Below are 22,949 nucleotides of genomic sequence, written 5' to 3' on the forward strand. Positions count from 1 at the left end.
ATTTATAAAGTCTTAATCAGATTTTCTTAAAATAAGTCAAATAATTCTCTGCACTGCAAAAACACACCTCCTTAAAACTGGTTAAAATCCCTTGTTTTCAGTGTAAATCTACTAAAAATAAGTGAAATTATCTGCCAGTGCTTGAAGTAAATTTTACTCAGATTTCTTAAAATAAAAATAGCTGAAAATAAACTTAACAGATTTATTTTAAGCAATAAATTAGTACATCTTTTTTTTAAATTTATTTATTTTTTTAAAGCTCATCAAAAATGCTCTGAATTAAAACAAATATTGTATTTAAAAAACAATATTTGAAAGCATTTTCTTGATTTAGGTGAAAAATGACTTACTTTTAGATGTATGGCCTTAATAAGAACAATAAGTAATATTTACTTAAAGTCAGACACATAATCTGACGCATTAGTCTGTTACCTAGTCCTAAACACTCAAAATAAGATTGAGAAAATTATTTGACTAGATTTAAGATAATCTGATTAAAACATTACAAATTTTCAGTGTAGTTAACAGATTAATGCATCACATTATTCCTTTAAATATTACTATTTGTTCTAATTGAACAATATCTATTAATAATAGTAATCTAATATCTGCCTTTTTAAGATCAAATATACCGTCTTTTTCAGACTATAAATCAGTTTTTTTTCATAGTTTGGGTGGGGATGTGACTTATACTCTGGGGCAACTTATGTATGAAATTATTAACACATTATTATATCATGTCACATGTTATTTTGGTGGAGTGACACTGATGGCTTGGTAAACTTGTTACCATGTTCTTTATGCTATAGTTATCTGAATAACTCATTAAGAGTTCAGCTATGTTACATTAACATACCGGCCACGTTCGCATTTCGTTGTTCATGCATCATGTAACATTATCATACTATACACTTGTTCAGCATGTTGTTCACTATTGTATTTTTATTTTAAATTGCCTCTCAAGATGACATATCTGATCTATGTGTTGGATTTTATCAAGTAAATTTCCCCCCAAAATGCGACTTATACTCCGGTGCGACTTATGTTTTTTTCCTCTGCGTTGAGCAATTAATAGCTGGTGCGACTTACACTCAGGTGCAATTTATATTTCGAAAAATACAGTATACATTTATTGCTTAAAATAAGTTTTACTTATTTTCAGTACCGGTAAGCTATTTTTCTTATTTCAAGAAATCTGAGTAAAATTTACTTGAAGCTCTGGCAGATAATTTCACTTATTTCTAGAAGATTTACACTGAAAACAAGGGAATTTAACTAGTTTTAAAGAGGTGTGTTTTTGCAGTGTAGAAGATGTCCAATCCGTTTGAACTGAGAGGCTATGTTCATTCGCTGCCAGCCTCCCAGTTCAAATGGATTGGACGTCTATCGTCGTCAATGGCAGCCATTGAGTTAAAAGTTCTAAAATGTAGCGCTGTTCATAATTGCACTGCAGACACTTTAGTTCTCCTGCTGGTGACACCCTGCGAGAGCAGACTGAAGAATGACAAACACCGTGGACACTTGACACATGTAATATGGGGACTTCACAAAATGATCTGCCCTTACAAAAAACCTGCATGGTTAGTTACACTGCATAGTGTACAAGATGCACCTGTTCAACAGGCGGGGCATTAAACAAAAAAATTGTTGCATAGCTAAAAGAGCACAGCCAGATCAATGCACCTTCTCCTTGAATTAACGATATTAAAAATATAGCTCTTTGAATTGCAGTCCCTGACGTTCAGTGAAAACAGACAAAAGGGCAATTAATGCCCCAAAATAGCAGATTTCTTCCCAGCAACTTGTTACAAAAGACATCAGCGCTCCTTTATATCACCACTAGTATATTTCAACCAAAAAAAATCAATAGCTTCTTAATTAAACTGGTGCATTATTTAGTAATTTAGCCATGAGTCTCATCTTCCTCTTAATGGCTCCCCTCAACTTCTTTGGGTTGTCACGTTAAAAAACAACATTCGAGCAGGTGTAAGACACCATGAACCAATCAGTGCAAAAGACCCCAAGTGCAATGTTACATGGTGTCCCGTGTCCACGTGAGTTGTCACTTTGCGTTTCCTCCACGCACGAGCTTTAATGTGCTGCTAAGACAAGTGATCCACAGCAGTACTGAGCATGGCCTTTCTCACAACATTTAAGCACAGTGCAAGCGCCAGTACAACTTGGTACAAAACTCAAATTACAACATACTTGATGTAAAAAAAAAAAAAAAAAGTTCAGTTTTAAAATTGATGCATACAATGTGTCCCTGCTGAAGGGTTTTAGCCTTTATGCAGCACACGATAATTTTAGCTCTTATAAATCCAAAAATCTACTGTATATCCTTCAGTAACATGTACTTAAAATATCTTTGTAAACATTTTGCCCTTTTTGTTTTGTAGTACATCCTAATCGTCCTAAAATTGCAACATGTATATTGTATCTCTGTGGCAAACACCTTAAAAATTGCCGGATCTGCATTTTTTTCCTTGTACGATTGTTCAAAAGCGTGATGCTGTGGAAATGGATGTTTACCTGGGTCACACCGGCCTGCACCTCTGATCTGACATTCGCTCATGCACGTGAGCTTTGAGAAAAGTCAGTTGTGTGTCGGCATCTGTTGCCCTCGAGCACAGGAATGGGATTGCCATGGTATGTAACCTAGGCAACAATGCTGCCATGGCTACGACGGTTGGCTGCGAAAAGGGAAAAGAGCAGGATGGCTGAGACCCTTCAAGCGATTGTTTTGTTTGTTTCAAGACTTTTTGAGTCGCTGCCTCTGTGTCGACTTCACTTTATACCACCACAAATGTCTGAGGATGAATCAAGCTTAACCCTTTATGGGGCATTATGTATCATAAATGATTAAAAAACAACTTTTGAGTGTGGTTGGGGCCTATAAACATTGTATTTTTTGTTTTTTATTTTTTGTTTTTTTATAATCATTTTATTCATTTATATTTGTATTTTATTTATAATTGTATTTTCTAAAAATAATGATCATTAGTGAAAAAAAAAATATATATATATGGCGGAAAAGACACAGGTGAGGAGGACACAGGAGTTCTGCTCTGAGACCCGCAATTTGGCCAAATTTCAAAACTGTCCGATATGCACATGTGAGACATCATTGGAAAGCTTAAAATCTCAAATTTGTGGCAAAGAAAAATTTTTCTGTGAATGGCCACAGCCGGATTTTGGGGGGATTTATGGGTGACACATGGTAATATAATAAGAGTCGCGATGCAGAAATCGCAGACATTGAGGAGTGGTCGAGATTTTCATTTTCACATATTTTCCCTTTTAGACCGTTTTTCCCCCCCTTTTTTTTTTCCAATTTTTCCTTTGTTTGGATCAATTATTTATCATCTATAGTATTGGGGAAAATGTGACAACAACAAAAAAATACAATAAGCGATAGTTATGAGGTAGATATCCGTGACTTTTTTCTAGACACCATTTTTTTCATTGTGACGTATTTTGTTTAAAAGTTTAAAATATGCGAGTGAATAATTTTTATATATATTTTTTAAAATGAAATATTAGCCATCAATTAATGATGCTGAGCTAAAAATGACAGACATTTTGAGTAATAAATATAATTAATTACCTTCGTTTTATGGCTGGGTCTAAAGAAAAGAGGTTGCGCGACATCTGTAAACGGGGGTTTCCAGGGTAAAACGGACAAATGAAAAATAGTTCGGGGGCTTAATGCGCCATGAATCTGCTAAGGCGGCATATCGACATATTGTTCTATCAAACAACAGTTGTTTTGGCTTAAAATTCAGCGGTTTCTTTTAAAGATGTTTGCAAGAGCAGAAACCGCTTTTTCAGTCTTATCTGTGTTTTCCGCCATAATTATATATATATACAGTATATATATATATATATATATACAGTATATGCAGTGGTACCTCGACATACGCTCATATTCACATACGATCCTTTCAACATCCAACGTAAAATTTGACTCCTCATTTGTCCCAACATGCTCGAAATACGATTTACGACAGCATTGCATTTTCGTTGTTTTCCCGCAAGACAGACGCACGACAGATTTTCTTGTGAGAGAAATCAACATGGGTCCCAAGAAGGTTAGTGCAGGCAGTGAAAACGGAAAAAGGTGACACTTACCATTGAAATTAAGAAGGGTAGAAAAAGTGAACTGGCTCGATAATATGGCCAGTCTCCTCCAACCTCTGTTCACCAGTCTCCAAGTAATGGTGACAATAAACACGCTTTTTATCTCCGATTTATTATAATGATTGTTATTATTGTAACATCGGCAAGGACGTCGCCAGCTTCGTCAAGTTTTTAATTATTTATTTGAGAACTTGTGCAAAAAAACACTGCTACTGTCTGCCGTTGTCCGACACCAACAACAACATGAAAAAAAGTAAAAACTTCCCTCTCTACCACACCTCTCTCTTGTCAGTCACAAGACACGTTCAGAAACAGCATGTAAATGGTAATGGTAAATGGTGTTATACTTATATAGCGCTTTTCCACCTTTCAAGGCGCTCAAAGCGCTTTACACTATCTCTAAAACACAACCGCCACATTAGAAGCAGATTTGTTATATTATTATTATTCCGACTTGTATTTATAATGTATTTGTTTTTCCATGCGTAATTGCTATTTTTTTACTGTACCAGCAGTATTTATTAAGGATTTAGCGTAGGTTTTTGGGCTGTGGAACAAATAATCGAATTATAATGTATTCTTATGGAAAAATCCCGCTCAACACCATTTCGACTTACAAACCAGGTCCTGGAATTAATTAAATTTGTTGTAGAGGTACCACTCTATTTTTGTTTCCTTTGGCAATGTCATCGTATTTCTGAATTATTTTGATTCTTTTTAGTCCGTAAAAAAAAAAAAAAAAAAAAAAGTATATGGATATTTTTTAAAAACTTGAATCCTTATCCTTTTCATCCGATTTCGCAGTAGGGCCGAGAACCAAAAGTGATACTTGCCATGTGGCAAAATTGATTTTGCCATGTGGCATTTTTTTTTTTTTTTTTTTTTGCCATGTGGCAAAATTGATTTTGCCATGTGGCATTTTTTTGGTATGTGGCAAACTGTATTTTGGATTTTTTTTTTTTTTTTGCAATGTGCAAAATGTATTTTGACATGAGTCAAAATGTATTTTGACATGTGGCATTTTTTTGGTTTGTGGCAAAATTGATTTTGGTTTGTGGCATTTTTTCGGGGGTAGAAAATCACAGCCACACGTTTTTCTTCCATTTAATATGAATGGAGAATTTGGACGTGCATAGCCGTCAATGGCATAGCCTGACTTGGTTGCCAGTTGAATGTTAATGCGCTGTAATGATGACGCTGAAATGCATGGTCAAAAATCACAGCCACACGTTTTTCTGCTATTTAATATGAATGGAAAATTTGGACGTGCATAGCCGTCAATGGCATGGACGTGCATGGCCTGCAAAACTGCCATACACCCCAAAAAAATGCCACAAAACCAACATCCCTTTTGCCACATACCAAAAAAAATGCCACATGTCAAAATCCATTTTGCCACAAGACAAAAAAAAAGCCACACGGTAAAATCAATTTTGCCATACGGCAAAAAAAAAAAAAAAAACGCAACATGGCAAAAAGAATGCCACATGGGAAAGAAAAAATGCCACATGGCAAAATCCATTTTGCAACATGGCAAAAAAATGCCACATGGCAAAATCAATATTGCCACATGGCAAAAAAAATGCCACATGGCAAAATCCATTTTGTCACAGGGCAAAAAAAAATGCCATATGGCAAATATCAATTTTCGTTCTAGCTGTCTCTCTGATTTCGATCCTCTGAAAAATGGCCCTATTGGCCCAATTTTTGTGACTGGATCTGTGACATCCCTAACGTCCACATATGTGAACACAAGGTCTTTATGGAGTTGGGGACACGTGCTCTATAAAGGGTTAAGTGTGACGCTATCTTTGATTGTTGCAGGTGTAAACCAGGTCTCTTTAACATTTAACTTAAAGTGTGTGTGTTTGTGTACATGTATGCATTGAATACATGCATATTCGGATTCATGCACTTTGCTTTTTCTACTGCAAATGTGACTGTGTCTGTGTGTGTTTACATTTGCTTGAATGGAGACTAAAATGTCCCACTCAGAGTCTGTCACTGCGGAACGTGTCTTCTACAGACGGGTCTGGCAGCACCATGTCGGGATCACTCAGCATGCTCAGACCATCCAGGCTGAGGGGCTCGATGTGCAGCTCGTCTTCCAGCGGGAAGCCTCCTTCCGAGTCGAAACACTCTGGCACCGTCGACAGAACGCTACTGATGTCCTTTGAAAGACTGGGATTGGACTCATCTATAGGGATACAGAAAGGATGAACAAAGGATGACCAATAATGTTCAGTGGCGCCACCACAGCCCCCCCTATAAATTTGTTGGCCACCCCACTGGCCACCCCGCTTGCCAGTATATCGTTAGATTTTTGTAGCATCAGTTATGCATTTCATCCCAAACTACAGCCAGGACTATGGACTATGCACATTAAATCCTTAGTAACATCAAATATTACACAATACACCAAAGTATATCAGTAGCCGTGTCCTAATGTCTTTCTGATAGTTTTCCCCTGAACTTTTTACTGCAATAATATAATGAAAACCTGAAATTACGGGTTTTAGTTTTGGTGTGCCACCCCAAAATTTGAAGTGGCCCCATCTGGCCACCCCTATGAAAAATTTCTGGAGGTGCCACTGATAATTTTGTCTCACTGCTTTCAAGAGCGGACATATCTAAATGACACTCGTACTGTATATGGTTTGCAAGTAGACCTGAAATAACCCCGTTAATAGTTTACAAAACCAGAGAAACACCAAGGGCACAAAGCATCATATCTAATTTCATCCTCATTAATCAGATAGCATACTCCAGGGAGGGGGAAGGTTTGCGTAAGAGCCCACCATCACATCTTGTTATGCTTCATGGTCTTTTATGCTACTGCCGGTTATTTATTTATTTATTGATAGCTAGCTCTTGAAAGGAGGATGTTTTGATGTTTTCTTTTTCATTTTGTCAAGCACACATGAATGCTTATTTAAGGGGATGTATAGCAAACATGTTGTGTTCATAAGGCTCAACATTCAAACTGGTTGTATTTCCTTGCATATACAGTAAATACTTTGGGATTTTAATTGTGTGCTCTTGCTTTACAGTACAAAAACAAAAATGGAGTTGAAGTGCAGACTTTTATGCTTTTAATTCTGTTGGTTGGGCGGAAAAAAAAAAAACAGTAATAGAGAATTTTTGTTTGTTTTCATTCCGATCCTTTAATTTTTCAGACGCTTAAAAGTAACTGGACAACAGCTGAAAATAAATTGCTCATTCCTAATACTTGGCTGAAAACCCTTTACAGGCAATGACTGCCTGAAGTTTTAAAGTCATGTGATATCACCAGACACCGTGTTTCGCCTAATTTTAACAAGTTCTACCAGGCTTTTACTGAATTCATTTTTGTATACGGCCTGAGGCATTTTAAAGCAATATTTTTCTTTTCAGTATCAGATACCTTCCATGTGACGTGATGGAAACGGTGGAAAAATAACCTTGAGGTAAGTGGCAAGTATTAAATAATGTAATTAATGAGGGGAAAAAATCAAGCTAGCTGTGCAGTGGAGAGTTCTTTTTTCAATGGTAAAACACTAGTTAACATGGAAGAAGCGGCAAATGCATTTAATGATTATTTTGTCAGTGTTGGGCCTGATCTAGCTGGGAAAATCCCTTCTGTTGACATCACCTCAACGCAAACAGCTGTTTTTAACCAAGAGCATTCAAACTCCTCCTTCCTCAACTCAGTTGACGAAAGCAAAAAATGCTCAAGCTTGTCAATCATTTTAAAAACAAAACATCTTCAGATTGCAATGGGCTGCATATGACTTTAATAAAAAGTGTGATTCAAGAAATTGTGAAACCAATCAGTTACATATGTAATCTGTTTCCAAATTGGAAAATTCCCAGATAAAATGAAAATAGCAAAAGTCCTATCAGTCCTCAAAGATCAAGATGAGCAGCAATTCTCCAACTATAGGCCGATTGTTTTATTACATCATTTCTGAAAAGATTCTAGAAAAGCTGCATACTGATTGACTATAAATATTGCCTGCTGAATCGAAGTCAGTATGGCTTCAGGAGAAATCTTCAACTGCAATTGTCCTCATAGATCTTACGGAAGAAGTGACAAGTCTGGGCAATTACCTATACAACATTGCAATTTTCATTTACGTAAAATTAAAAAAAAAAAAAAAAAAGCCTTTGATGGTGACTGATCATGATACACTGCTTATCAAAATGTCAAAATATGCCATATGAAGAAATCCACTTGTGGGTAAAAATCTTACATCTCAAACAGACAATAGTTTATTCAAATTGGGGACTATTGTTCTCAACAGAAATATGTCACGTAGCGTTCCCCAGGGATCTGTTCTGGGGCAATTATTGTTTAATTTGTACATTAATGACAAAATTAACCTCTCAAAACAACTTAAATTGGTTCCACATGGAGATGATGCAACTATGCTCTGCCCTGGAAAGGGACTGCGACATCTTTTGGTTAATAAGACTAGGTTCATACTACAGGTCTTAATGCACGAATCCGATTTTTTCGTGTTTTTCCGACTCGAGTGAGGCATTAACTGGACGGTCTAGTCGGGGCGAACTGCCCATATGTGTGTGTGACGTGCACGGACAATGCGTGCATGCTATCGATCAATATAAACTTTCAATATAAGCCTAAACGGGGATTATTTATGTCTGTTCTTTGTGTCCTCTTTTTGAAAAGCAAAATATGATATGATGACAGGCAGCATGTGTGGTCATTTGTTTTGATGCTTCTGCGCATGCGAGTCCTCTTGCTCAGCGCGTGTCGGACTGCGAATTAGTGCGCATTCATAATATTTGAATTGTCTCAATGGACAAAGGCAGTCTGAACGGGCACGCCAAAAAAACAGATATAACCAAAAAAAAAAAAAAAAATCGGATTTGTGCATTAAGACCTGTAGTATGAACCTAGCCTAAGAAACACTCTTAACCTAAAAAACACAACACTGATGATCTTTGGAAATAAAAAAATACTTACGAATGTAAGAATTAATACTGATAATGAAGACATTGAGTGCATAGATAGTCAAAATTTTCTTGGCGTTGTACTCGACCGAAAGCTGTCATAGAAACCCAAAATAGCCAAAATGAGCAAATTGATATGTATATATACATACTAAACTGCATAACCCTATATGCATATTATTTATTGCACATTGGTATGATGGTGTCATCATCTAATTTACTGTCTTGAAGTTTGGGAAAGCGCTTAGAAACCAATTTACAGTCCCTTTTAATTCTGCAGAAAAGGGCTCTACGTATTATACACAACACAGGTTATAGGGAACAAATAACCCTATTGTTTTTTAAATGCGGGCCCTTGGAATTAGAAGATTTGATCAAATTTAAAATTCTGCAAATCCTGTAGAAGGAGATACTGAACTTGCTCCCTTGCAAAATCCCAAAATTGTTCAGCAATAAAGATGTACAGCATAGTCAACAAACTTTGAAACAATGGGTTCTCGTACAGCTATTAATAAAAAAAAATGTATCTCGAGGTGGAGTGGACCTATGGAATAAGCTTGAGGAAGACTTCAAAAAAGCACTTCACATAACCAATTTAAACAAAGGTACAAATAGAATGTGCTGCATATTTACACCAGAAAACAAGAAGCACTTTAAGATTGACATTCACGGATAGACACCTACTCACACCTTGTGTGTGTGTGCTTTAATGATGTAGCAAACTGCTTGCATCCAAACTGTCCACTGTTTTTCTTTTCTCTCCGGTGCCTCAGCAGAGCTCACAAAATCATCAAAGACAGCTTAGATCCCAGTGCCCAGCTGTTTGACCTGTTGGCCTCTGGCAGGCGCTACAGGTGCATTAAAGCAAAGGTGAACAGACGGAAAAACAGCTTCTTACCTAGAACTGTCACCACCCTGAACTTGGATCTAAAATGCCCCCGGGCACAACAGTAATGAAAGGTGCAATACTATATCACTGCCGCTCTTGCTGCACTACCTGGACACTTAAAGTGCTAGCCAAAAGTATTGTCACCCCTGCAATTCTGTCAGATAATGCTTAATTTCTCCCAGAAAATGATTGCATTTACAAATGCTTTGGTAGTAATATCTTCGTTTATTTTGCTTGCAATGAAAAAACACAAAAGAGAATGAAAAAAAAAAATCATTATCATTTTACACAAAGCTTCAAAAATGGGCCAGACAAAACTATTAGCATCCTCAGCCTAATAGTTGGCAGCACAATCTTTAGACAAAATAACTGCGAACAACCGCTTCCGGTATCCACCAATGAGTTTCTTACAATGGTCTGCTTGAATTTTAGACCATTCCTCTTTGGCCAACTGCTCCAGGTCTCTGAGATTTGAAGGGTGCCTTCTCCAAACTGCCATTTTCAGATCTCTCTCTCTTTTTGAAGTGTGTTTTGGGTCATTGTTCTGCTGGAAGACCCATGACCTTACACTCACACTAGGCCCTACATTATGCTGCAAAATTTATTGGTAGTCTTCAGACTTCAAATTGCCATGCACATGGTCAAGCAGTCCAGTATCAGAGGAAGCAAAGCAACCTCAAAATATCAGGGAACCTCCGCTATGTTTGACTGTGGGGACCGAGGTCTTTTCTTAGAAGGCTTCGTTTTTCTCCCCCTGTAAACTATATGTTGATGCCTTTTCCCAAAAAGCTTTAACATTATTCCAAAATGTTTTTTGGCTTTCTCAGATAAGTTTTGTTCATGTTCATGAAGGCAGATGTGGAACCAAGCTCGTGCCACCACAAAGACCGGGTGTTTTTGTAGCCATGTTGCCGTGTTATGGAAGGTACAGTGGGGAGAACAAGTATTTGATACACTGCCGATTTTGCTGGTTTTCCCACTTGCAAAGCATGTAGAGGTCTGTAATTTGTATCATAAGTTCTCTTCAACTGTGAGGGACGGAATCTAATACAAAAAAAACAGAAAATCACTGTGTATGATTTTTAAATAATAAATTTGCATTTAATTGCATGAAATAAGTATCTGATACATCACAAAAATCGAACTTAATATTTGGTACAGAAACCTTTGTTTGCTATTACAGATACCAAACGTTTCCTGTAGTCCTTGACAAGGTTTGCACACACTGCAGCAGGGATTTTGGCCCACTCCTCCATGCAGATCTTCTCCAGAGCCTTCAGGTTTCGGGGCTGCTGCCAGGCAACACGGACTTTCAGCTCCCTCCATAGATTTTCTATCGGGTTCAGATCTGATGACTGGCTAGGCCACTCCAGGACCTTAAGATGCTTCTTACGGAGCCACTCTTTAGTTGCCTTGGCTGTGTGCTTTGGGTCGTTGTCATGCAGGAAGACCCAGCCATGACCCATCTTCAGGGCTCTCACTGAAGGAAGGAGGTTGTCAGCCAAGATCTGGCGATACATAGCCCCATCCAGCCTCCCCTCAATACGGTGCAGTCGTCCTGTACACTTGGCAGAGAAGCAGCCCCCAAAAATGATGTTTCCTCCTCCATGTTTCACGGTTGGGATGGTGTTCTTGGGGTTGTACTCATCCTTCTTTTTCCTCCAAACACGACGAGTGGAGTTTAGACCAAAACGTTCAATTTTGGTCTCATCCGACCACATGACCTTCTCCCATTGCTCCTCTGGATCCTCCAGATGGTCAGTGGCAAACTTCAGACGTGTCTGGACATGCACTGGCTTCAGCAGCGGGACCTTGCGTGCGCTGTAGGATTTTAATCCATGACGGCGTAATGTGTTTCCGATGGTTTTCTTCGAGACTGTGGTTCCAGCTCTCTTCAGGTCATTGACCAGGTCCTGCCGTGTAGTTCTGGGCTGATCCCTCACCTTGCTCATGATCAGTGATGCCCCACAAGGTGAGATCTTGCATGGAGCCCCAGAACGAGGCAGATTGACCGTCAACTTGAACTTCTTCCATTTTCTAATAATCGCTCCAACAGTTGTTACCTTCTCACCAAGCTGCTTGCTTATTTTCCTATAGCCCATCCCAGCCTTGTGCAGGTCTACTATTTTATCCCTGATGTCCTTACACAGCTCTTTGGTCTTGGCCATTGTGGAGAGGTTGGAGTTTGTTTGTTTGAGGATGTGAACAGGTGTCTTTTATACAGGTAACAAGTTCAAACAGGCGCAGTTACTTCCAGTAATGAGTGGAGAACAGGAGGGGTTCTTAAAAAAGAACTAAGAGCCGAAATATTTACTAGTTGGTAATGTATCAAATACTTATTTCATGCCGTTAAATACAAATTTATTATTTAAAAATTATACAATGTGATTTTCTGGATTTTTGTATTACATTCCGTCCCTCACAGTTGAAGAGAACTTATGATACACATTACAGACCTCTACATGGCTTGCAAGTGGGAAAACCAGCAAAATTGGCAGTGTATCAAATACTTGTTCTCCCCACTGTATGTTCTTCCTATCCCTGCATTTTTATGTGTCCAGTGTTTAAAAAATACTTGAACTAAAATCTTGGGCATGAAAGGACTTGTTGCCTTTGATATTGTTATTATGATGACGATTGTAATTACGATGATCTTTAATATTATTTACTACCACTACTGTATCTGCTGCTAGCCTTTTGCTAATCAGTACTTGTTGGATGGCACAATTATTGTCAAAGCATAAATGCAAGTGTTTCAAGTTTTTTGTTTGTTTGTCTACAGGTGGAAAACGCTGTTAAGCAAGGGAAGACAAGTTGATGTGCCTCGCAATAACACTTACTGTACGTTGATGGACATATATCGAGACTACGTGCCAACCCGGGGGCGGCTGGGAGACGGCGGCTCATTTCGCGGCGGACCGTCAGCTCGATCCCTAGATCCAACTACAAGCTTCTTAACTGCAGCAACTTTAAGATACACTATTGGAGCTGGAATTACAGTGGGTGAAAGCCTGTGTGGAGGCCGTAGTGTCGGGTGAAAGTTTGGCGAGTCTCCAGAGCTCTGCTGTGTGATTTCGGATCCTCGTATCCTATTTTTCTAATCATTTTATAAATTGTGATTTTATTGACCTGTTTTGCACATGCACCAATCATTTTAAATAAAACAAGAAATGGAATAATCTCGTCTAATTGTTTTATTGCGATCAATATCTGCAATAAAAAGAATGACATAATATTTTTGTTTATATGTACAGACTTTGTAGTATTTCCTTGTAAAAACAAAATCCGTGTCAGCCCTTCTGCATTCGGCAAATGTAATATTATTTGTAATGTCACCTCATTTTGGTCACTCAAGTGGCCGGCATATCAATCAACACCCCACGTCAACACAGGTTGTTATAATTTTGTCCACGAATGATCAACATAGCGATAACAGTTCACGCACAACAAAGAACGTCTCATCTACAGTATGTCGTGGTGAATCAATTTTTTGAGATTACGTGGGTTCCTCTGTTTTGATTTTGCAGTTTTAACTTTGTCAACACACCGCTTTCTTCAGACGCAATTAATGTTGTTCTTTCTAAACCGGAAGTTCGGAGCAGACATTTTCCTAGATGGCCCTGCACATATTTCGCCCAGGAAACTTGTCTCTATCTTGTGTATTTTTAGGCCTTTTATTTTGTATAGTTTTAAGCGTCCTTTTCAACTTATTACTTTTGCACTGTAAATGAGAAGCTCACCCCAATCTCGTTGTACATTCGTATAATGACAACAAAGCTATTCTAATTCTTTTAGTCATGTATTACGAGTGTTAATAACGGCGTTAGAGTATTACAGCATTTTTTTTTCAGTAGCGAGTAATCTAATTAATGACTTTACCCATCTTGCAACGTCGTTACCGATACTGAGGATGTGAAAGGGCGCTTTTATTACATTTGGTTGAATGAAGCGCGAGCCGTCTGATTTTGTCACACATGAGCTGCTTGCCTGGAGAGAGCACAGCGGGAGGGAGGAGGAGGGAATGGTGTGGTGACACCATTGTAAACGTGATGATGACTGGCTAGGTTGGCTGATCATGGCCTGCTCGCTCAAGCTGTCTCACTACACGCTCTGGCAAACACAACAAGACAGCGATAATGGCGACAGGCCAGGGAATTTCAAAGGAAGTATTCTCAAACTTTAATTATTTTCAATATTTAATGATTAATTAATTAATTAATTAATATTATATATACATATAGTGGGGCAAATAAGTATTTAGTCAACCACTAATTGTGCAAGTTCTCCCACTTGAAAATATTAGAGAGACCTGTAATTGTCAACATGGGTAAACCTCAACCATGAGAGACAGAATGTGAAAAAAAAACAAAATCACATTGTTTGATTTTTAAAGAATTTATTTGCAAATCATGGTGGAAAATAAGTATTTGGTCAATACCAAAAGTTCATCTCAAGACTTTGTGATGTACCCTTTGTTGGCAATAACAGAGGCTAAACGTTTTCTGTAACTCTTCACAAGATTTTCACACACTGTTGCTGGTATTTTGACCCATTCCTCCATGCAGATCTCCTCTAGAGAAGTGATGTTTTGGGGCTGTCGTTGGGCAGCACGGACTTTCAACTCCCTCCACAGATTTTCTATGGGGTTGAGATCTGGAGACTGGCTAGGCCACTCCAGGACCGTGAAATGCTTTTTACGAAGTCAATCCTTTGTTGCCCTGGCTGTGAGTTTGGTATCATTATCATGCTGAAAGACCCAACCACGTCTCATCTTCAATGCCCTAGCTGATGGAAGTGGATTTTCACTCAAAATATCTCGATACATGGCCCCATTCATTCTTTCCTTAACACAGCTCAGTTGTCCTGGTCCCTTTGCAGAAAAACAGCCCCAAAGCATGATGTTTCCACCCCCATGCTTCACAGTGGGTATGGTGCAATTCAGTATTCTTTTTCCTCCAAACATGAGAACCTGTGTTTCTACCAAAAAGTTCAATTTTGGTTTCATCTGACCATAACACATTCTCCCAGTCCTTTTCTGGATCATCCAAATGCCATCTAGCGAACCGCAGACGGGCCTGGACGTGTACTTTCTTCAGCAGGGGGACACGTCTGGCAGTGCAGGATTTGAGTCCCTGGCGGCGCATTGTGTTACTGATAGTAGCCTTTGTTACTGTTGTCCCAGCTCTCTGTAGGTCATTCATTAGGTCCCCCTGCGCGGTTGAGGGATTTTTGATCACCATTTTGACGCCACGGGGTGAGGAAAGGGAGTTGAAAGTCCGTGTTGCCCAACGACAGCCCGAAAACAAGTGGGAGAACTTGCACAATTAGTGGTTGACTAAATACTTATTTGCCCCACTGTATATATGTTTATTATTTATATTTACTTATATATTTATTTATTTTATTATTTATTATTTTATTTATTATTATTATTATTATTAATTAATTAATATTTAATATTGCTACTTCACAAAATTTTTAAGGATAGTGTTCTGTTATTAGTAGGCCTAACATACGATTCAGAGATTTGCACTGGTAATTGGTCAGTTTACATTTGTGTTTTCTTAACAGACTAATATATTTGATCCAAATAAATATCAGAAGTTCTAAAATACTGTACACAGTGTTTTTAATCTTCAATCAGTTAATATAAATGGGTTTTTTTTTTTTGAAAGATGTTATAGAATGTATAATGTAATAACGTGTAGAAGATGAAAAGTAATGTCAGTTTTGGTGAGTAACTAATTACTCTTACAATGTGGTATCTTAGCTCCTAACTCAATTACTTTTTGGGAGAATTAATTTGTAACTCTAATTACTTTTTTAAAGTAAGAAAACCAAAACTGTGCATTACATTCCTATGCAACAACACAACAGCTGCTATCCTGATAACTGTCAATTTTGAAAAGGGGCTGGCCTTCACATGATTTCTCCTGGCTCCTTTGAGCATCTTTGTTAACAATAATGTGTATAAATGCACATTTTTCTTATGTACTGCTGTGTGACAACGTGCTTAAATAAAATGAAATGTTTGGTGTAGTAGTTTTGTAGTAGTTTTTAATTTTGTTACCTTATGCAAAAGCAGGTGGATACTCACCAGTAAGTATGATGTTGGGCAACCCTCCACTGCAGTTGGAGTACAGCATATTTGAAGCCATGTGCATGGGGTCATGCAGGTTGCCATGGCTCCCACCCAGCCCCGTGACGGCTGCCTGGGAGGAGTAGAGAGAAGACGAGGAAGGGTCGAGGCAAGGCCCACCTGCTGTGGAGCTCATGGCATTTTCCAACAGACTGAACTGGTCCAACTGGCCGGCAGATGGTTTGGAAAGAGATAGAAACAAAACAGGAAAAAGTGCCTGAATAATCATGTTTTTTTCAAAAAGCACAACTCCTGTCATAATTAATTTTGATGATGATAAATATTAATTAATCTTGCATATCCTGCAATGTGAACATCCTATTTTTGTTTTGCCGTAATGCGGAATTTATATCTATGTTCCCAGCAACCACAGCAACCTGTGTGCTGAAATTTAGCACAATTGTTACATAAGCCAGGGTCATCTGGGGGGAAGCGAGGCTCTGATGGAAAGGGTCAGCTCAGGCTGCCTGGTAACCAACAATGGTGAAAGGGAGGCCTCAGATATTTTGGGAGTCCAGCTGAGGAATGAGAAGTTCATTATAAATAAGGGATTTTAGGTTTTTTAAGTGTTTTTGTTCAGCAAGAGAAATTACTTAACTGGTCACTAATAATCACATCGTTTTTTCTTAGTCTGGTCTTTTGAAACAATGTTCATTCGTTCATCTATCTTCAGAACCGCTTATCATCTCGAGGGTCGTGGGGATGCTGGAGCTGATCCTAGCTAACAACGAACAGGAGGCAGGGTACACTCACAACTGGTTGCCAGGGCACATGCAGGAAAACAACTATTCACACACACACCCACTCACACTTAAGGAGAATTTGGAGTGTTCAATCAGTCTACTAAGCAGGTTTTTAGGATGTGGCAGGAAGCACGAGTACCTGGAGAAACCCAACCCAGGCACGGGTAGAACATTTAAACTCCACACTGGGAGGCCAGAGCCAGGATTGAACCCTCAATCTCAGAACTGTGAGGAGGACCTGTTAACTACTCTCCACACTGCTGCCATTTTTTTTTAAAAACAATGTAAAATATATATTTATTGATTTTTACAAACATTTTAGTTTTATATCATTATTCACAACCTGGGGGCACCAACCCTTAGGGGCGTATTAAATCTTCTTTGTAAGAAATGAAATTGAGTGTATCTCATCTCTATTAGTGTATTTAATGCACTAAGGGTCCGTCTAAATGCAAAAATTCAACATGTACACCAGGGTTATTTTCGTCAATGACGATAATGAAAATATTCCGTCGACGAACAATATTTTCATGACGATGACATGACGAGCTAAAAATGTGGCTTGGATTACAAGCACATAATGAAACGAATATAAATTTTTTAGGGCTGTCAAACGATTAAAATTTTTAATCGAGTTAATTACAGCTTAAAAATTAATTAATCGTAATTAATGGCAATTCAAACCATCTATAAAATATGCCATATTTTTCTGTAAATTATTGTTGGAATGAAAAGATAAGACACAAGACGGATATATACATTCAACATACGGTACATAAGTACTGTATTTGTTTACTATAACCATAAATCAACAAGATGGCATTAACATTATTAACATTCTCTTAAAGCGATCCATGAATAGAAAGACTTATAGTTCATAAAGGATAAATGTTAGTACAAGTTATAGAAATTTATAAAAAAATATAGAAAACCCCTCTTAATGTTTTCGTTTTATTAAAATTTGTAAAATTTTCAATCAAAAAATAAACTAGTAGCTCGCCATTGTTCATGTCATTACACCATGCTCACTCCCCAAACCCATAAAATCATTTGGACCCAAGCGCCAGCAGAGGGCGCCAAATAACAAAAAACAAGTAACAAGCGGACATTACACTTCTCTCATTTTATTCTGAGCGGGCCATGTGCGTTAATTGCGTCAAATATTTTAACGTGATTAATTTAAAAAATTAATTACCGCCCGTTAACGCGATAATTTTGACAGCCCTACAATTTTTATCTGAAGAGACGAAAACGAGACGAAAATGCAACAGTTTCTGTTACGTGTTCACAATATGTGACATTTTCATATTGTGTGAAGAGTACGTCAGTTTGCATCGGAGCAGTGTTTAGAGTCATGTCACTGTGACATGTGCTGTGCCGCGCCCTCACTCGAGTTTAGGATTTGTCTCAAGCTAGGCTGCGCTCCATCTTGCATGTTTGGAAACACTGTAAGATTTGTTTTCTTATCTTGGCAAGAGAGAATATGCAATGCTGAGTTAGCCTTTAAGGTCTGTGCTGAGTGATCATCAGACGCTAAATGTAACTCCTAGCGTGAGCGTAGTATCCGCGTTTCCGCTAACATTATCTTCACAATGGCGAGCGTCCTCTTAAAACACTGGCCAGTCTAAAGCAGAGCGATTTGGCTTTTCTGGTCAGTATAAGTCTAGAGGAGAGCCAGTTAGACACTCTTTATAGTTGCCTAAAGGGGGATAATTGCTCTGGCTAGACTCTAAGCACCCCTCCGTGAGTCATCACCTTATCATGATGGAGGGGTTTGCGTGTCCCATTGATCCTCGGAGCTATGCTGTCTGGGGCTTTAAGCCCCTGGCAGGGTCACCCATGGCAAACAGGTCCTAGGTGAGGGGCCAGACAAAGCATGGCTCAACATGACCCTTTATGATGAATAAAATAAATTGACTCAGGTTTCCCTTGCTCGGACGCCGGTTACCGGGGCCCCCCTCTGGAGCCAGGCCTGGAGGTGGGAAGAGTGTGGCGAGGCCATGGTAAACGACGGCCGTAGGGCGTGTTCCAATTATAAAAGGATCACACCCCTCAGCCCTCACGGCAAAGTCTATTCAGGGGTGCTGGAGAGGAGGGTTCATCGGGAAGTCGAATTTCGGATTCAGGAGGAGCAGTGTGGTTTTTGTCCCGGCCGCGGAACAGTGGACCAGCTGTACACCCTCGGCAGGGTCCTCGAGGGTGCATGGGAGTTCGCCCAACCAGTCTACATGTTATGTGGATCTGGAGAAGGCGTTCGACCGTGTGCCTCGGGAAGTCCTGTGGGGGTGCTCTGGGAGTATGGGGTACCGAGCCGCTTGGTAAGGGCTGTTCGGTCCCTGTACAACCGGTGTCAGAGTTTGGTCTGCACTGCCGGCAGTAAGTCAAATTTGTTCCTAGTTGAGGGTTGGACTCCGCTAAGGCTGCCCTTTGTCACCGATTCTGTTCTTAAGGACAGAATGGACAGAATTTCTAGGCGCAGCCAAAGGGTGTCCGGTTTGGTGACCTCAGCATTGCATCTCTGTTATTTTCAGATGATGTGGTGCTGTAGGCTTCATCAAGCCATGACCTCCGCAGTCAAGGGTGAAGTGGTTGTGATAAAGATCAGCACCTCCAAATCCGAGACCGTGGTCCTCAGTCGGAAAAGATTGGAGTTCCCTCCCCAGGTCGGGGATGACATCATGCCCCAAGGTTCAAGTATCTTGGGGTCTTGGTCTCGAGTAAGGGTAGGAGGGAGCAGGAAATCGACAGGCGGATCGGTGCAGCGTCTGTAGCAATGTGGACTCTTCACCAGTCCGTCGTGGTGAAGAAGGAGCTGAGCCGAAAGGCGCAGCTCTCGATTTACCAGTCGATCTACGTTCCTACCCTCACCTATGCTCGCGAGCTGTGGGTCAAGATCCCGGATACAAGTGGCCGAATCCCGCTGGAGGAGCTGTTTGTACTGTCTGGTGAGAGGAAAGTCTGGGCTTCCCTGTTAAAGCTGCTGCCCCCGCGACCCGACCCTGGAGCAAGCGGAAGATGATGTATGGATGGATGGATAGATAGACTAAGCATACCCCCCCCCCCCCCCCCCCAAAAAAAAAAAAAAAAAAAAAAAAAGATTTTCCAGCGAGTGTGTATTATCACCAAGTTGGTGCTGTCCTTGTAGAGGTTACAACATGTGGTCATCTGTCGATTTTCATTCGAAATTGTTGGAAACCTTTGTTTTTGGACTAAAACGTTTTAATGTTACAGACGAAAACATTTTGAGTAACTGTCGACTAAAACTAGATGAAATTTGTATGAGATTTCGTCAACTAAAATTAGACAAAAACAAACACATTCTGATATGATTAAAATATGACTAAGACTAATAAGTATTTTCGTACAAAAGACGAAGACAAAAACTAAAAGGGCTGCCAAAATCAACACTTATGTACACTCTTCAGAATGCCAGCAATGAAATATCGGGACAACTTAAATTGTATACAACAACATGTAGTGGTTACTCTGGTGCCTGTTTGTGACTATTGCCTCAACAGATCACATGATTATAACAAGCAGCAAGTTGCAGTTGTAGTTGACTATTTGTTAAGGAAAGGCCACTTTAGGGAAGGATCCAATCTTGATGTCTTCATGGTAAGGGATTTCACCAAGAATAATTCCAACAACTCATGTCATGTTACATAAAATAAACTGATTGCGCTGGTAATTTGGAAAGAGTACAAACAACATCAAAGCCATGTTTTTTTTTTTTTTTTTTCTTCAACTCACCCACAGTGTGTGGCAATTGGATTTTATTTGCTCATCCTGTATAACGCAGAATTTAGAATGTGGGACAAAAAAAATAAAAAAAAGCTTTGAGTTATATATTGTAATAAACAGTCGTGCCTACTTAACCCAAATGACAGATATGGTGAAAGTTGGAGTTGTGCGACTTGGGGGGCATTACACGACAACGGCAATGGGGGTGAACAACAAGAAACTTTTCTAGAGAGCCATATCGTTTCCACAAAATTTGAACGCTCTTTCCAGAGTGGAAATCTTGAAAATCCTCCCAACTGTCGTCGCCATTTAAACAGCTGACAACGCAAAAGTGAGTTTTTGGTGACAACTGAGTTCTGTACTATGGAACAGTAGGTGGTCATAACGCTCCAATATATTTAGAGTGAATGGGGTGAAGATTCTGATGACAGTGCACGTAGACCAGACATGTCAAAAGTCCGGCCAGGGGGCCAAATGCGGCCCGTGGTCTAATTTCATCCAGCCCCCAGCCTCTTACATAAAATCAATAACGTCTGGCCCGCACACAGACTTAATAAATTGGTCAGCAGTAATGCTACCAGCATATGAAATAATATAGCTTACACACTAAATGCTGCTCATCATTTACCCACTAAAAGGCAGCAGCACTCTAAGCAACATTACCCAATGTGACCTTTTACTCCCAATTTTCTAAAATGGCGACAATCAACAAAAAAAAAAGAATGTTGACTGTGACGGCCGACGCTTCAAGAATAGGTGGAAATTGGACTACTTCTTCACTAAAATACGCAACAACTGTGTCTCCCTCATTTACAAAGAGAAAGTCGCTGTTTTTAAAGAGTTCAATGTGAGGCGATATGACCAAACAAGACACACTGACTTGTACGACAGAATTACAGGGAAGATACGTAGCGAGAAACTGAAGCAACTTGAAGCTAGTTTAATTTTACAGCAGCAGTATTTTGCAAGAGCCCGAGAGTCGAAAGAGGACGCCACAAAGGCTAGTTGCGAGATTGTTGAAATTATTAAAAAATAATAATAAAGCAAATGTGACACACATAATGGCTTACTTAAATTTGCTTAAATATATTTTTCTATGTAAAGGACGTCAGCCAAGGTCGGCCCCCTACATTTTTACCACACTAAATCTGGCCCCCTTTGCAAAACGTTTGGACACCCCTGACGTAGACAGCCCGACATTGTTTCAATAAGCAGGACTCCCAGTCGACACTTTTTAATGCCTTTCTTGGTTTGTAGCGTGTTGTTACGTTAAGCAACAGCGCTACCTTCTCGTCAGCACACACAAAATGTCTCTGCCTGACACACTTTGCCATGTTGTTATTTGATTGGGACAGCGTTTTTTAATCTGGGTTCGATCGACCCCCTGGGGTTCGGTGAGTAAGTCTAAGGGGTTCGGCGAAGAAGAGAAACACAGAGCCCTATCTTCGCACCCTGATTAAATTTAGGCAAAGTGGCTTTTTAGACCAAGTTTTGGACTGGTTTGCTCCCAATTTACGGGCTTAATCCATTTGCTTCAACTGCTAGTGCTCGATCTGATGGGAGGAGGAACTGGTTTGCTCAGTGGAAGGTTGACTCGACCTTGGTATTTTGGCTTGACTTGGTATAAATTTTGACCCGTTTATAAAATATGCTTTCAAAATGAGAAGAATTATGAATGGGAATTTTCTAAATTATTAGCTTTCCAACTTAGAAATATCGGTTTTGAATTTGAAAAAAATTGGTTTATTATCTAATTCCAAAGGGTTCGGTGAATCCACATGTTAATCTATTGGGGTTCGGTACCTTTAGCAAGGTTAAGTACCACGAGATTAGGACAAAAGAGGAAACAGCAGAATCAAGTTATGGTGGTGATACCACCTTTGCGTTACTACATAAGATTGTTGTCGTGCAATTGTGGCCTTAGTGGGCTTCCTTAGTAACTACAACTACAGAAAAAACAGAATAGGAAAGGTTGTTTCAATTGATACTTAGTGAAACTACTTTTGCCTGGCCTCAACCCTAACGCAGAAGGCAGGAGAAATGCTGTGTCTACTGCTGTTTTTGTACAGTTACTGTAATTGTCCTCAACATACCATAGTCGTGATGTAGTCACAAATGCAGCTTTGAGGCAGCGTACGTGCACGTAAGAACTGAATGTGAAGCGAATATCGAACATCAGGCAACTTTTCACCCACTACCCCAGGAAAAACAATGGAGCGTCATAACTTTATACGCGAGTGTGACTACTTTGTTTTTGTCTATTTTTGTGGTCAGTGTATAACAGATTTGTCAAAGTCAGTAAAACAACCAATTCTATTGCCAATCTAAACTAAGCTAGGAA

At 39.3% G+C, this 22,949-nt stretch overlaps 1 protein-coding gene across 5 annotated transcripts in view; it reads right to left on the reverse strand.

Moving 5' to 3' along the window:
• Window positions 1-241: 241 nt before the first annotated feature.
• The window catches only part of crtc3 (CREB regulated transcription coactivator 3), a 101,865-nt gene continuing 79,157 nt past the window's right edge, over window positions 242-22,949 (reverse strand). For 4 of the 5 annotated variants that reach the window (XM_057836800.1, XM_057836791.1, XM_057836781.1 and 1 more), the window contains 2 exons: window positions 16,083-16,290; window positions 242-6,337 (listed from right to left, as the gene is read on the reverse strand). In XM_057836800.1, coding sequence (XP_057692783.1) covers window positions 6,132-6,337; window positions 16,083-16,290 — 414 coding nt within the window. In that variant the 3' untranslated portion in view covers window positions 242-6,131. The remainder of the gene's footprint in view (window positions 6,338-16,082; window positions 16,291-22,949) is intronic. The other variant, XM_057836773.1, reaches the window with a different exon arrangement.

This window comes from Corythoichthys intestinalis, chromosome 1, assembly GCF_030265065.1.
Source record: "Corythoichthys intestinalis isolate RoL2023-P3 chromosome 1, ASM3026506v1, whole genome shotgun sequence".
NCBI lineage: Eukaryota > Metazoa > Chordata > Actinopteri > Syngnathiformes > Syngnathidae > Corythoichthys > Corythoichthys intestinalis.